The sequence below is a fragment of the Odocoileus virginianus genome, chromosome 17, assembly GCF_023699985.2.
Source record: "Odocoileus virginianus isolate 20LAN1187 ecotype Illinois chromosome 17, Ovbor_1.2, whole genome shotgun sequence".
In the NCBI taxonomy this organism is placed as follows: domain Eukaryota; kingdom Metazoa; phylum Chordata; class Mammalia; order Artiodactyla; family Cervidae; genus Odocoileus; species Odocoileus virginianus.
Window position 1 is genome coordinate 37,390,632 of NC_069690.1, and position 14,014 is coordinate 37,404,645.

The 14,014-nt window shown below is 51.8% G+C and overlaps 1 protein-coding gene across 3 annotated transcripts in view; it reads left to right on the forward strand.

The window, feature by feature from the left end:
• The window catches only part of ARHGAP23 (Rho GTPase activating protein 23), a 73,874-nt gene extending 61,604 nt beyond the window's left edge, over positions 1–12,270 (forward strand). For all 3 annotated transcript variants that reach the window (XM_070479364.1, XM_070479365.1, XM_070479366.1), the window contains 4 exons: positions 2,511–2,552; positions 3,077–3,173; positions 5,174–5,205; positions 9,770–12,270. In XM_070479364.1, coding sequence (XP_070335465.1) covers positions 2,511–2,552; positions 3,077–3,173; positions 5,174–5,205; positions 9,770–10,795 — 1,197 coding nt within the window. In that variant the 3' untranslated portion in view covers positions 10,796–12,270. The remainder of the gene's footprint in view (positions 1–2,510; positions 2,553–3,076; positions 3,174–5,173; positions 5,206–9,769) is intronic.
• Positions 12,271–14,014: the final 1,744 nt, after the last annotated feature.

Genomic DNA, 14,014 nt, shown 5'->3' on the forward strand with positions numbered 1-14,014 from the left:
ACAAAATGATGATTCAATATTTGTATAGATTGTGAAATGATCAGCATGATAAGTCTAGTTAACATCCAACACCATACATAGAAAACTTTTTCTATGATGAAGCCTTTTGAGATCTACTCTCTTAGCATCTTTGAAATATACAATAAAGTATTATTAGCTATAGTCACCACGATGTACATTACATCTCTATGACTTATTTATTCATTTTACAATTGGAAGTTTATACCTTTTCACCATCTTTGCCCATTTCAGTCACCTCCCCATCCCTTTTCCTCTGGCAGCCAACAATCTGTTGTTTGTATCTATGAGTCTAGATTATTTTTTTCCTAATTCCACATGTAAGTGAGATCATACAGTACTTGTCTTTCTCTGCCTGATTTATTTCACTAAGCATAGTGCCCTCAGGGTCCATCCATGTTGTTTCAAATGGGAAGGTTTCCTTCTTTTTTATTGTTGAATAATAGTCCATTGTGTATATATGCTATATTTTCTTTATCTGTTCACCCATTGATGGACACTTAGGTCGCTTCCATGTCTTAGCTATGGTAAATAAGGCTGCAGCAAACAGGGAGGTGCATATATGTTTTCATTTCCGTCAGATAAATACCCAGAAGTGAATTTTATGGATCATACAGTAATTCTATTTTTAATTTTTTGAGAAGCCTCCATATTGTTTTCCATAGAGGCTGCACCAATCTACATTCCCACCAACACCGCACAGGGTTCCGTTTTTGCCACATCCTCACCAACACTTGTTATTTTTGTCGTTTTGATAATGGCCGTATGGTATTTTATTTTAATCCTTAGCACAGTTCTCAAAGTAGATACTGATGTATCATGCCCATTTTAAAGATAAGTAAGTAGACTCAGAGAGGTAATTTACCTGAGGTGAACTGGAGCCTGAAGTGACGGACTCCAGACCTTGCATTTCTCTCATCATCGCTCACTCTTTTTCTTCTGTCTCTTCCTTGCTTCTGTTCTGGGCTGCTTATTTGAGTTAATCATATGCCTGATTATGATGAATAATAACTGAAGTTCATGGCCCAAGATCATAATCAACTTTGTAAGTCTCCTTGTTTCCTCCCTTCATTCCAAAGCCCACTCTGCCCAGGCCCCAATAATTACCACTCTAATAGGTTGACCTGTGTCTTTTCAATCCACCTTCTACATGTTAATTTTAAGTATCAAGATATCCATAAATATAAATATAAATAATATTCTGTGTGTTTTAACTTTGAGTTAGTGAGCTTAGCTCATTTACTTTTTGTAATTTCTGTACTGTTAGGACTTGTTTCTGCCATCTTAAATGTCATTTTCTGTCTACTGCATTTTCATTTTATTTGCTTTTTTGGGTCTTTCCTACCTTTGTATGGGTTGATTTTATTTTCCTGATATAAAACTTACACAGTTTATAAAACCTATACTTATGTTGAATGATGCAATTGCAAAAAGCCTGTAGTCATGTTTAATTTTTATTATCAATTTCTAAAATTTATCGGTATCCCTGTCTTCCTTCCACCACATCTAAGAGTCAAGTACCTTAGTATATTTTCAACCTGTCACTGGTTCCTCCCTATGAATTTGAAGTCCACATTGTCATGGGTATACTTGGTGTCTGTTTGTGTATGTATGTGTGCATCATTGCTTAGTTTGATAACAATTGACTTTTCTACGCTATTATGCATCCTTACTTCTTAGAACTTCCTGTTCTGTCCTGGATTCATTTCTTTACTTGCTCATGTACTCAGTTAAGAGACTCTTCATGTAGCAAACTTTCTGATGTGTTAGAATAGCTTTATTTCACACTCAAATGAGAGTTGGTTACCAAGATATAAAATTCTAGATTCAAAATCCCTTAAATTTTAGTTCAGAAACACATCAAGTATTTCCTGTCTTCCTGTATCCGTTGCTGCCGAAAGTTCTAGTTAAAGCTGATACCTGTTCACGTGTAAGCAACGTTTTTGTTTTTCAGAAAGCTTTTAGGGTGTTATCATCAAGATTCTCAAGTTTCACAAAACATATTTGAGTGGGATTTTTATTTTCTATTCTGTTTGGCATATATGAGAAAACCCTTGCCTGCCTGACCCTCAGGGACCCTCCTGACACCTCACTGTAGGCACTTGCCTTTTCTGGGGTTGGGGCACCAGCCCTGCTGTTAGCGTGGAGCCCAGGCTGGGGTGGGATACGCGCAGGTGCGGCCGCTGGGGCTGGTCGTCTCCCTGCAGCGGAACTCGCTGGCACTAGATGGCGCTGCTGCGCCCCTCGCTTCTGGTTTGCAATAGGGAGCGGCCGTAGTGATGTGGTGATGTCCTGAGCCGGGCATCTCTCTGTACCCGGACCCTCTCCCACTCCAGGCTGTGTTTCCTTTCCACACTGGGTCCCAGCTTTTCCATCAGGTGCCTGAGTGGGTCCTCTGAACCGAGCAGTTTGGGAGCCCTTGTCTCGCCTCGCTGTCTTCCCTCAGCCCCTTCCCACGCTGATTCCATCACTTCCTTTTGTCTCCTCTGCAGTCAGACTGGTTCTTCAGCGACAGCGAGGACAAGGGAGAGAGAGTGAGTGACGCAGGGGGCCGTGGGGTGGGGTCAGGTTGGTGGTGGGCCCTCATCCCAGGTGGCTGGGGTGGGCAGCAAGTCCGAAGCGGGAGAAGGTTCCTGCCCTTGGGACATCCCAGTCTGATGGAGGAAACATAGGCCTTCTCCTCAGGAGCCTCCAGTCTGATGGGAGATATAGTCCTCGCTTTCATGAACCCCAAGTCTGAGGGGGAGATAAAGGCCGTGTCCTAAGGAATCTGAGTCCAGTAGCAAAGGCAGACCATGCCCTCCAATCTTATAAGGATAGAGGGCTTAGGAAGGTCCAGTCTGATGGAGGAGACACAGATCCTACCCTCAGCGGAGGGAGCAGCTCGGCCTTTAGGGTTCAGCCGAGGTGCTGGGGAAGGCGGGGACATGTAGGACCTGCCCTGGAGAGCCCCAGTCTGATGGAGGAGACCTGCGCCCTGTCTTCAGGGTTCCCTATTCCGAGGGGTCTGCAGCCACCCATCTGAGGCTGTGAGGCCTGACCCTCCTCCTGTTTGCAGACCCCTGTGGATGACAAGGAGCCTCAGTCAGTGCCAAACATCGAGTACCTCCTGCCTAACATTGGCAGGACCGTGCCGCCTGGAGAGCCGGGCTCAGGTGAGAGCACGGGCCCAGGAAGGGGTGGAGAGGCCGTGGGATCTGCATTCCTGAGGGTCCCGGATGCCTGGCCAGGTGCCCAGCTGCCCTGCTCCTGCCCCACGGGGCCCCTCCCCGCCCCCACCACTGGGCTGGGCTGTGGCGGGGGCTTCTGCCTCCTCGGCTGCCCTGGGCTGGGTAGGAGCTTTGTTTCCACCGGTTTCTTTCCTGAGCTTTTTGTTTCTCGAGGGCTGTGTCCTGGGCACGTGCCTCTTTTTAATTTTTCTTCCTTTTCTCCTTGCACCCCTCCTCTCTCTTCTCCCTGTGCTCTCCCCCATCCCCTGGATCCTGCTCTTCTCTTCTCCTCCCTTCCCTCCTCCAGCGGACCTGTTGGAGATTTAAAGGGTACAGTGTGGCATCGCGACCTCGGTCACTAACAGTGGCGGGTGATTATAAGAAGGCTGGGCAGGCATGGGGCGGGGGGCAGGCAGAGCTGTTTGGGGCAGTGAGGACCTCTCCCTGACAGTCCAGCTCCCCATGCTTGTTAACAGTGTACCAGCCTCCCATCTGAAAGCCCGTTCTCAGGATGAAGGAGGCACTTGCTAGAGCCAAGTTGGGTCCCCTTGTCAGGAAGCCTGGGCACCACATGGCTGCCCCCCGACAGCACCCCCCCCCAACTCTATGGCTTTCTCTCTGTGCTGAGCTCGGCCACTTCTGATTATCTGGGTGGAGGAGGCTTGGCTGGTAGTGGGACCTAGCATCTCCAGACTTCAGGGATGCCACCCCAGAAGCTTCTGTACGTACATCTATAGCTCTGCCTCAGCCGCTTCTGAGGGCTGGCTCTTCCTGCTCCTGAAATCGGAGCCCCTGGTCACTCAGTCCTTAAGTCCTGCTCCCAGGCCCCTGGCTGTCATAGCAGAGGAGTCCAGGGACAAGAGGGCAGCCTTCTGGCTCTAGCCACTAACTCCTCCCACTCTGTGGGTGACCCCCCCACCCCCCCGCCTTGTGTCTCTGTCAGAGGCATACCACAGCACCCCTAGTTGCAAGAGGCAGGCTGGGGAGGGGGCCAGAGGACATGGGGGTGGGGATGGCAGAGAGGAGCCCCCCGTCTCTTCTAATCACCTGCTGCCACTCTCCTGCCCGTGTGTGTCGCTGTGTGGTCAGCCCATCTGCTCTTCTCACTGTGTGCAGGGGAGGGCTGGGGAGGAGGCATCTAACTTGCTTGCTGGAGAGTGTGGATTAACTGCACCTGCCCCCCTTCTGACCCCCAGAGGTCCTTGGGTGGGCCTGCTCCCTCCCCAGTCCTGGGGACAGCACTGCAAGACTTATTTCTGGGTCCCTCCCCACCCCAGTGTTAATAAGGGAGTGGATTCCGCACTCCTTCATAACTCTGATAATAAACAGCAGCTTTGCCCCTGAGGACAGCCTGACCTCTGGTCTGGAGGTAGACCCTTTCCAGGCTGCAATCACCAGCCCTCTCTACCTCCTGCCCCGCTCATCTCCTGTCTGCCCTGTACCCCATCATTCACATGTCCCTCTGCCCTCTCACGTCCCTGAAGTTGGGGGGTGAGGGGAGGTATAGAGCACCCACCTCTCTGCACTGTGTGCTCTCCATTTCCCCAGAGCATCTGTGATTTGCTGTGTTTTGTGTTGTGGTTTCTGTGAACTGCATCTGATGTTTGGCGTTTTCTCTCTAGTACTTCAGAGTAACAGGGATAGGAGGTCAGGGGAGAGGCCAAAGAAAAGTCCGCCTTGCCCTTAACCCTGGGCAAATGCAGGTCCAGTGGCCTGATGTCACTTCCTGCCTCAAAAGGAAGTGGTGATTGACTTCCTTCTCTGCTCCATCCTTATCCCCCAGGAAATGACATCAGAAGTTCACCACACTCCCAGGACCTGGGGAGAGCTCAGGTTTCTGAACTCCCTGGTTTCTGAAGCCTTTGAGGAAAGGGAATTGTGTTCACAAGAATCAGCCTTCTCTTGCCCAATCCAACTTTCATTGTTCTTTGGTTTCTTACCAACAGATTCCACCACCTGTAGTTCAGCCAAGTCTAAGGTAAGTGCCACAGTGATTCTGAAAGTTATATCCCTGTACAAGCCAGCCCATTTCCTTTTTGATCACAACAATTGGGAGAGTTGTGATTGGAGCCTTGAAGAAGATTGTTAGTCACTGGGAAGGAAGGTGGGAAACACCTGAGTGACCAAGGTAAGCTGAGGTTGCTCACCTTGGCAGTGCTTGGGGAGATAACTGATGAAGTGGAAGCTCTGGCTTGGGAGTTTGGTGGCCCGAGGCAGTGTTGCCTACTGGTTAGGAGCACAGACAGTTGTGGGCCCGCGTCCTGGCTCCACCACTTAGTAGCTTTGGGACATTAGGCAAGTTATTTAACTTCTTTAAGATCCTCAGCTTCCTCATACTATTTATGAGGATAATATTTCTCCTCATAAATGGGGTTATCAACAACTATGAGTGATATAATGATTGTTTTTAAGGTCTTTGCAGAGCCCAAAGCAAATGAAGGGAAATAATAAAGATAAGAACCGAAATCAATGAAATTGAAAACAATGAAGCCTAAGCTGGTTCTCTGAACCAGGTCTCATAGGCAGCTAGTTGCCTGTTCCAGAGCCCGCCAGTAAGGCAAGGATGCCTGCCCCAGATGAGCCCTGCCCGACTGTTAGGTTAGAGCTTGAAGGCCAGGGGTGTGTCTTAATCAACTCTGGCTGCCATAACAAAATACCACCTACTGGGTGGCTTAAAAACAGAAATTTATTTTCTCACAGTTCTGGAGACTAGAAGTCCAAGGTCAAGGTGTTAGCATGGTCAGTTTCTGGTGAGAACTGTCTTCCTGGCTTGTAGATGGCTGCCTTCTCACCATGTGCTCATGTGGCAGAGAGAAAGTGAACAGGTGTGTGTGTGAGAGAGAAAAAGCAAGCTCTCTGGTTTCTCTGCTTATAAGGGCACTAATGCAGCCATAAGGGCCCCACCCTCATAACCTCATATAAACCTAATTACCTCCCAAATACCCCAAGTACCATCACACTGGGGGCTTAGGGCTTCAACACATGAATTTGGTTGGGGGAATAGCTCTGTCCATAGTAGTGGGTGAAATCAGCTAAATGTTGGCTGGTCAAACTGGGCTCATTTCTTTCTGGACCTCTAAGCCCTGGCTGAGTCTCAGCAAAATCAGTGTGCCTGACACCAAGCACATTATGTTATCTAGTCATTATATTCATTATATATTAACATATACATCCATATATTATATATTCATTATTTATAATACATATTTGTTATTTCATTATATGTCAGATGAAAGCCCAGAAGGAAGGAATGCTGCTCCAGTCTGGTGCAGAAGTCCACTGTAACCTCTTCATAGAGCCTCTGCTTGCACACCTCTGGTGATAGGGAGCTCACTCCATCACATGACTGCTATGGCAGGGAGCAAGTTAATTATAGTGAGCTGAATCTAGTTCCTTATCTCTCCCACCCCTTGCTCATGCCAGACCCCTGGTTTTCCTGTAGCCTCTTTTGGACTGAGCCCTACGTTTATGTGAACCTGCTGACCTCTGTATTCCCTAGAAGTGACCATTCTGACGTCATTGCTTCTGTAACTCATCAGGATGAGAGTGTAATTTGATCAGATGAGCCCAGCGGTCTCTCAAGTCTCCCAGAGAGCACAGGCCAGGAAAGAAGGCCAGGGAAGAGGCCACCATGTGCCTCAGGCTGGTTATAGCAGTGCTGCACTTCACACAGCTTCAGGTCGTGCCTTCTAGAGTCACACCATGTGGGCAGCTATGGCCCAGGAGCCACAGGCCTGTGAATCCTGAATCCCTGACAGACTCCGGTTTTCTCAGAGCTAACTGATATGAGAGAGGGCGGCGGTCAGGGGATGCAGCGCCGTGTCTCCATCCCCTGCAGGCAGACCTCGTTTTCTTACACTTTCCTTTGTGCTTTACGGCTACTGCACTTTTTTTTTTTTAAAAACAAATTGAACGTTTGTGGCAACACTATGTTGAGCACATCTATTGGCACCATTTTTCCAACAATATTTGCTCACTTCGTGTCTGTGTTCACACTTGGATAATTCCTGTGCTGTTTGAAACTTTTTCATGATAATTATATTCCTTATGGTATTCTGTGATCAGTGATCTTTGATGTTACTTTTCCAAAAAGATTACGACTCCCTGCAGGCACAGGTAATGTTTAGTGTTTTTCAGCAATGAAGTATTTTTAAATTAAGGTATGTCCACTTTTTTAGACATTAGTGCTAGTGCACACTTAATAGACTGCTGTGTGAACATAACTTTCATATGCTTTGGGAAACCGAAAAATTCATGTGACTCACTTTATTGCGGTATTTGCCTTATTGCTGTAGTCTGGAACTGAGCCAGCAGTATCTCTGAGGTGTGCCTGTTACACTGTGGCTGCAACAGGAGGTGGCCTGTGAGAAGGGGTGGCAGGGCAGGTCATTCATTCCAGCCCAGCAGGGGACCAGTCCCAGCATCTGCTTCTACTGAGCTTCCTACGTTCGTTCACCTATTTGTTTAATCACTTAACATTTCTCAAGTGCCTGTTATGTGACAGGCACTGTGCTAGGAGTCATGGGTGCAAACACGAGCCACGCGACCTTGCTCTCAGAGGACCCAGGGTTTGATACAGATGATGTGGAAACAAAGCTATTCTGATGTGAGAAACAGCTGCTGTATGTGTATTTTCAAAGGTCTATGGAACAGGTAGAGAAGGGATTTCCCAGCTCAGCCTAAAGGAGCTGGGTGGGAGGCTGCTGTACAGAGGATGCTGTATTTGTGCTGTACCTAGTAGGTGGAGTAAGAGTTCATCCCATAAATAGGGTTGGGGGGGGGGGGCAACTAAGAGCTGCCAGTGTTAAAGTGCGGCACTATCAAGGGAAGGGTCTGCATCGCCTGAGTGACGGCTGTGTTCAACTGGGGACAGAGCAGAGGGACCCCAGGCAGGTTTTGAGGGCCCTGTGTCTGTGCTTTATCCTCATGGGGGTCTCATCCTGCAGAGGCTGGAGGCAGTCAGATTCTTGCCTTGCCTTAGAAGGACTGACTGCTCTTGAGGAGAAGGGGCTGGGATGACGTAAGGGTGGAGGCAGGGAGTCCTATTTGGAGAGGTCTAGAAAAGGCAGAGTGAGGGTCTGAACACAGGATAATGGGGATGAACCACTTTGGGAGTCATTCCTGGAGAATCTAGAGGGAGGAGGGGAGAGGGAGGAGTCAAGAGTCATCTGAGGTGAGGACGTAAATGTTGGCAGTCTAGGGCAGGGGTAGGGAATGTAATGTGTCTCCAGGTAGGTGAGTTTCAGGTGCTGGCAGACCCCTTGGTAGAGACAGATTTGCAGTTGGAAGAGGAGTTCTGGATGGAGCTCGAGAAATAAAGAATTTGGTGTTGGAGAGGGAGACCTCGGGGGCAGGATATTCCCAGGGAGAGAGAAGAAAAAGGGGGCTGAGAACAGAGCCCTGAGAACATGGCTTCTTAAGGGGTAAGAAGAAGAAAACGAGCCTCTCAGGAGACAGAGGACAGGCCAGAAAGGCAGGATTAAAAACCAAGTGGAGGAGGCAGTGATGGGCAGCTTGGGCTCTGCTAGGGGATCATGGAAGGCCAGGACCAAAAAACACCCACGGGCTCAGCAGTGAGAACAGTGGCAGAAAGCTGCCCACGTTGCAGCTGTAAATCACAATTTGGGAGTGGCTTCAATCCAAACCATCGGATTGTGCAGGATTCTTAAGCCACTTTTGGCAGCAGAACTGGTGGTTGGATTGATCTGGAGCTGGGGATTGTGGAGGTGGAGAGCTGGTGGGGAAAAAAAAAAAAAGTGAAAATGTTAGTCACTCAGTCCTGTCCAACTCTTTGCGGCCCCATGGACTGTAGCCCTCTGTCCATGGAATTCTCCAGGCAAGAATACTGGAGTGGGTGCCATTCCCTTCTCCAGGGGATCTTCCTGACCCAGGGATCCAACCCTGGTCTCCTGCATTACAGGCAGATTCTTTATCATCTGAGCCACCAGCAGGGTGCTGGTGGGACCACAGAGATGTTTAGGGTGCGGTGGGAAGGGACATGAACTTGGGCAGGTTGCCGTAGAGAGGCTGTTCCCACTGAATAGGTAAAAAGGCTGGTTTCCTGGTGAGACTGAGTGGAGAGGAAGGGAGGGAACAGTTGTTGTCAGAGAAAGGTGCAGGCTCTGGTATCATAACCCAGGTAGTACACGTGAAACGGGTTCAAACTGTCAAGTGTCATTTCGCTGTTTAGAGTCTGTTATTAGTAGAGCTGGAGTCTAAAACGATTTATGCGACACTGGATGTGGAGAATGGAATGAAAGTTGGGGCGAGGTGAGAAACCAGCCCCCAGCTCGCAGGAAAAAGCTCAGAGTCTGGATTAAGGCCAGAGGAGGCGCCAAGGAGGCTTCAGAGTTGAGGGGGCGGGGGTGGTAGGCTCTAGGGCGGATCTGGTTGGGACAGCCGTCCCGGGGGGAACAGCGGACGGTGCCCGTGGGGGTGCTGGGCTTGGCTTGGCCCTGTCGAGATTAGGTGCTGTGGTGTGGGGGGTGTAGGGGCTGGAGCTTGGAGGGCGCCTCCGGCACACTGACCTGTCTCCCGCACAGGGCTCATGGGCCCCCAAGAAGGAGCCGTACACCCGGGAGATGCTGGCGATCTCCTTCATCTCGGCGGTCAACCGCAAGCGGAAGAAGCGGCGGGAGGCGCGGGGACTGGGCAGCAGCACAGACGACGACTCGGAGCAGGAAGCGCACAAGCCTGAGGCGGGGGCACCGGCGCCGGGGGCCCAGGACCGGCCGGAGGGGCAGCGGCCGGGAGCCGCAGCCCCCGAGGCCCCCGGACGCCTCAGCCCCCAGGCGGCGCCGGAGGAGCGGCCGGCCGCGGACACGCGCTCCATCGTCTCGGGCTACTCCACCCTGTCCACCATGGACCGCAGCGTGTGCTCGGGCGCCGGGGGCCGGCGGGCGGGCGCGGGGGACGAGGCGGACGACGAGCGCAGCGAGCTGAGCCACGTGGAGACGGACACGGAGGGCGGCGCGGGGCCCGGGGGGCGCCCGGCGCGCCGGCCCTCGTTCAGCTCGCACCACCTGATGCCCGGCGACACCTTGGCGCGGCGCCGCCTGGCCCGGAGCCGCGCGGACGGCGAGGGCGCGGGCGCGGGCGCTGGGCTGCCGGGCTCGGCCTCGTCTAGCAGCCAGGAGTCGCTGCGCCCCCCGGCGGCCGTGGCGGCGGCGGCGGCGCTGGGCTCCCGGCCCTCGCGCCTCGAGGCCCTGCGGCTGCGCCTCCGCGGCACCGCCGATGACATGCTGGCCGTGCGGCTGCGGCGGCCGCTGTCCCCCGAGACGCGGCGGCGCCGGAGCAGCTGGCGCCGCCACACAGTGGTGGTGCAGAGCCCGCTGACCGACCTCAACTTCAACGAGTGGAAGGAGCTGGGAGGCGGGGGTCCCCCGGAGGCCGCGGGCCCGCGGGCGCACAGCGACAACAAGGACTCGGGCCTCAGCAGCCTGGAGTCCACCAAGGCGCGGGCCCCGTCGACAGCCGCCTCTCTGCCGCCCGCGCCCGGGGACCCGGGAGCCCCGCAGAGCCAGCCCCCGCGCCGCTCGGCCGCCTCCCGCCTCCATCAGTGTCTGTGACACCGCCCGCGCCGGCCAACCCCCCGGAGCTCCTTGGTTTCCCAGGAGTCGTCTTTGCCTGCACCCCTTCTCTGGTCGCCCATGGGAGCTTCCGGGTGCAAGTAGAGGGGGCGCTGAGGTTGAGTCTCTGGTTTGTGCGCTGGATTTGGTCGGGAGTGGCCAGCGGAGAAGCCGGGGCTGGACCTGGAGTGTGAGCGGCGGGCAGGGGCTCCGAAGCTGAGGAGCCCCAGAAGGGTTAGGCTACTGCGGCTCCGTGCAGGGCTGTGAAGGTCTCTGGCCCCTGGATAAGTGTGCCCTTCTGGGCCCTTGTGTCTGCCCTTAGGGACCCTTATCGGCCCATGGGGTGTGGATAGGGAGCCCCTAAGGCTCAGACTAAGGAGAAGACACTGGGTGATGCTGGCTCCTCACACCTTTCCTCTGTCCTCCCCGCCCCGCATTAGCTCCTAGCTGCCAGCTAAGGTGGGGGTGTGTGTGTATGTAAGTTGGGGGAGAGGAGGTAGGGTGATAGTGTCCGTGGGGGGAGGGGGGTGGTGTGTGCGAGTGTGTGTCCTCACTATCCAAGTGTTTCCAGTAGCAACTCCTGCCACTCCTGCCCCTTCCTCCCCCATCCCCATCAGGGCTCCCCGTCTTCCCTGCACAGGGATCCTGCTCCCCGGCTGCTGGTCAGAGCCAGAGAAGGGGGTTGGGGCCCCTCCACAGAGGCAGGACTGACACTTACAGGGTAACTCCCCACACCAATCTTTTTCCAATCTTTACCTTACGACCATGGGGAGCTGCCCATGCCCCAGACCGTCTGGGAAGGGTCCAGAGTCCCCCCGCTAGAACTCTTGCCCATCTTTTTGTTCTTCCAGCTGTGCCTGCTCCTTCCACAGCTCAGGCACACGGGCCCCGCCTTCTTCCCTTTAAGAAGGAGGGTAGAAAACATCCCTGGTGTCTGAGTGTCTGTCTCTCACACTCTTTCTCACTCGCTCACTCTCTCTCTCTCACACACACACACACACAGATGGATGGGATCTGTGCTGGGCTGCTCCTTCAGGAAGGGCAGGACCCAGCGCCCTTTTCCCCCCACAGTTGTAAATAGATCTCAGATCACAGGCCTCTCCACCCATGTCCTCACTCATCCCAGGGAAGCCCAGGGGGTTGTGAACCCACTGCCACGTCTATCGGTCCTCTTGTTTTATGCAAAGATTTGCTGTAAAGTAGATTTCTTGATCCTCCCTCCCTCATCCTTTATTGTAAATATTGTCTCTAAATGTGTAACATATTATAAAGAATTTATAAGGATTTTTAAAGATGTTTTGCTCATTTAAAAAAGTGTTGTAACAGTGTTGGATAAGCCTCTGCCCGACGTCCGCATGTCTCCTTTCACTGTGTCCTTGACACACCTCTCTAGGCGACAACTAAGATTTCCTGCTTCTGAAAAGTCCTGTCTGAACAGTATAGTCTATATCTTGGAAATAAATGGCCTTCCTTGAGGCATGAGTCAGCTGTCTCACTTGTTTGGGAGGGAGGAGAGGGACAGAGTGGGGCTGGGAGGGGTTAAAAGTGAGGTACCTGGCCCACGGAGCGGAGGCAGTGGGGCTGGGCCAGGTGGTGACAGAGTGGAGACACACCTATGCTTCCTGGTATCTTGGAGGTGTCCTGGGAGACTGGCTTGAGCAATGACTTGGGCACAGAAGATAAGATGGAAGGGTGCTGACCCTCATCGCTGCAGATTTTCACGCACCTACTCTTTTTTCCTGCAGAGTCCAGGAAGGGCACAGGCACCTTCCTTCTCAGGTCTCTCTGGACCTTCAGAATGGTCCAGAGGTGCTGGCCAGCAGAGAGGAGGCTTTGGGAAAGGCCAGGGTCCCTCCTGGCCAGCTGTCATCATAGGCACTCCGGATCCAGACAATAAAGAGGACAGTGTGGATTTTGCCCTTTGTCTTATTCACATATGGTTCCAAATAGGAAAAGGAGTATGTCAAGGCTGTATATTGTCACTCTGCTTATTTAACATATGCAGAATACATCATGAGAAATGCTGGGCTGGAGGAAGCACAAGCTGGAATCAAGATTGCCAGGAGAAATATCAATAAACTCAGATATGCAGATGACACCACCCTTATGGCAGAAAGTGAAGAGGAACTAAAAAGCCTCTTGATGGAAGTGAAAGAGGAGAGTGAAAAAGTTGGCTTAAAGCTCAACATTGAGAAAACTAAGATCATGGCATCTGGTCCCATCACTTCATGGCAAATAGATGGGGAAACAGTGGCTGACTGTATTTTTTTGGGCTCCAGAATCACTGCAGATGGTGATTGCAGCCATGAAATTAAAAGACGCCTACTCCTTGGAAAGAAAGTTATGACTAACCTAGACAGCATATTAAAAAGCAGAGACATTACTTTGTCAACAAAGGTCCGTCTAGTCAAGGCTATAGTTTTTCCAGTGGTCATGTATGGATGTGAGAGTTGGACTGTGAAGAAAGCTGAGTGCCGAAGAATCGATGCTTTTGAACTGTGGTGTTGGAGAAGACTCCTGAGAGTCCCTTGGACTGCAAGGAGATCCAACCAGTCCATCCTAAAGGAAATCAGTCCTGGGTGTTCATTGGAAGGACTGAGGCTGAAGTGGAAACTCCAATACTTCGGCCACCTCATGCGAAGAGTTGACTCATTGGAAAAGACTCTGATGCTGGGAGGGATTGGGGGCAGGAGGAGAAGGGGACGACAGAGGATGAGATGGCTGGGTGGTATCACCGACTCAATGGACATGAGTTTGGGTAAATTCCGGGAGATGGTGACGGACAGGGAGGCCTGGCATGCTGCGATTCATGGGGTCACAAAGAGTCGGACACGACTGAGCGACTGAACTGAACTGAAGCTTACAACCTGGGATGGGCTTTCTTCCATGTCATGTCTCTATAGTTGCTCCTGCCAGCTTCAGGCTGTCTCTGATGACACTGGTGGCCATCTGTAGAAAAAACAGATGACAGTCATCAAAGAGAACCTAGGGAGGAGCCTTGAAACTGGGAAGAGCTTAGTGACTCACTGAAATCTGCTTCCTTCTTCCACCTCTGTCCCGGAGGTTGTTTTTGATTGGCACATGAGCTAAGAGCTAGTGTTATCCTGGGCTCACACCAGCCCCCAAGAGCTTTATATGTCCTAATTAATCCTCCAAAACTCTTTGGAGCTATGGTCACAACATTGTTCTCTCTATTTTTATATGTGAGGAAATCTTAGG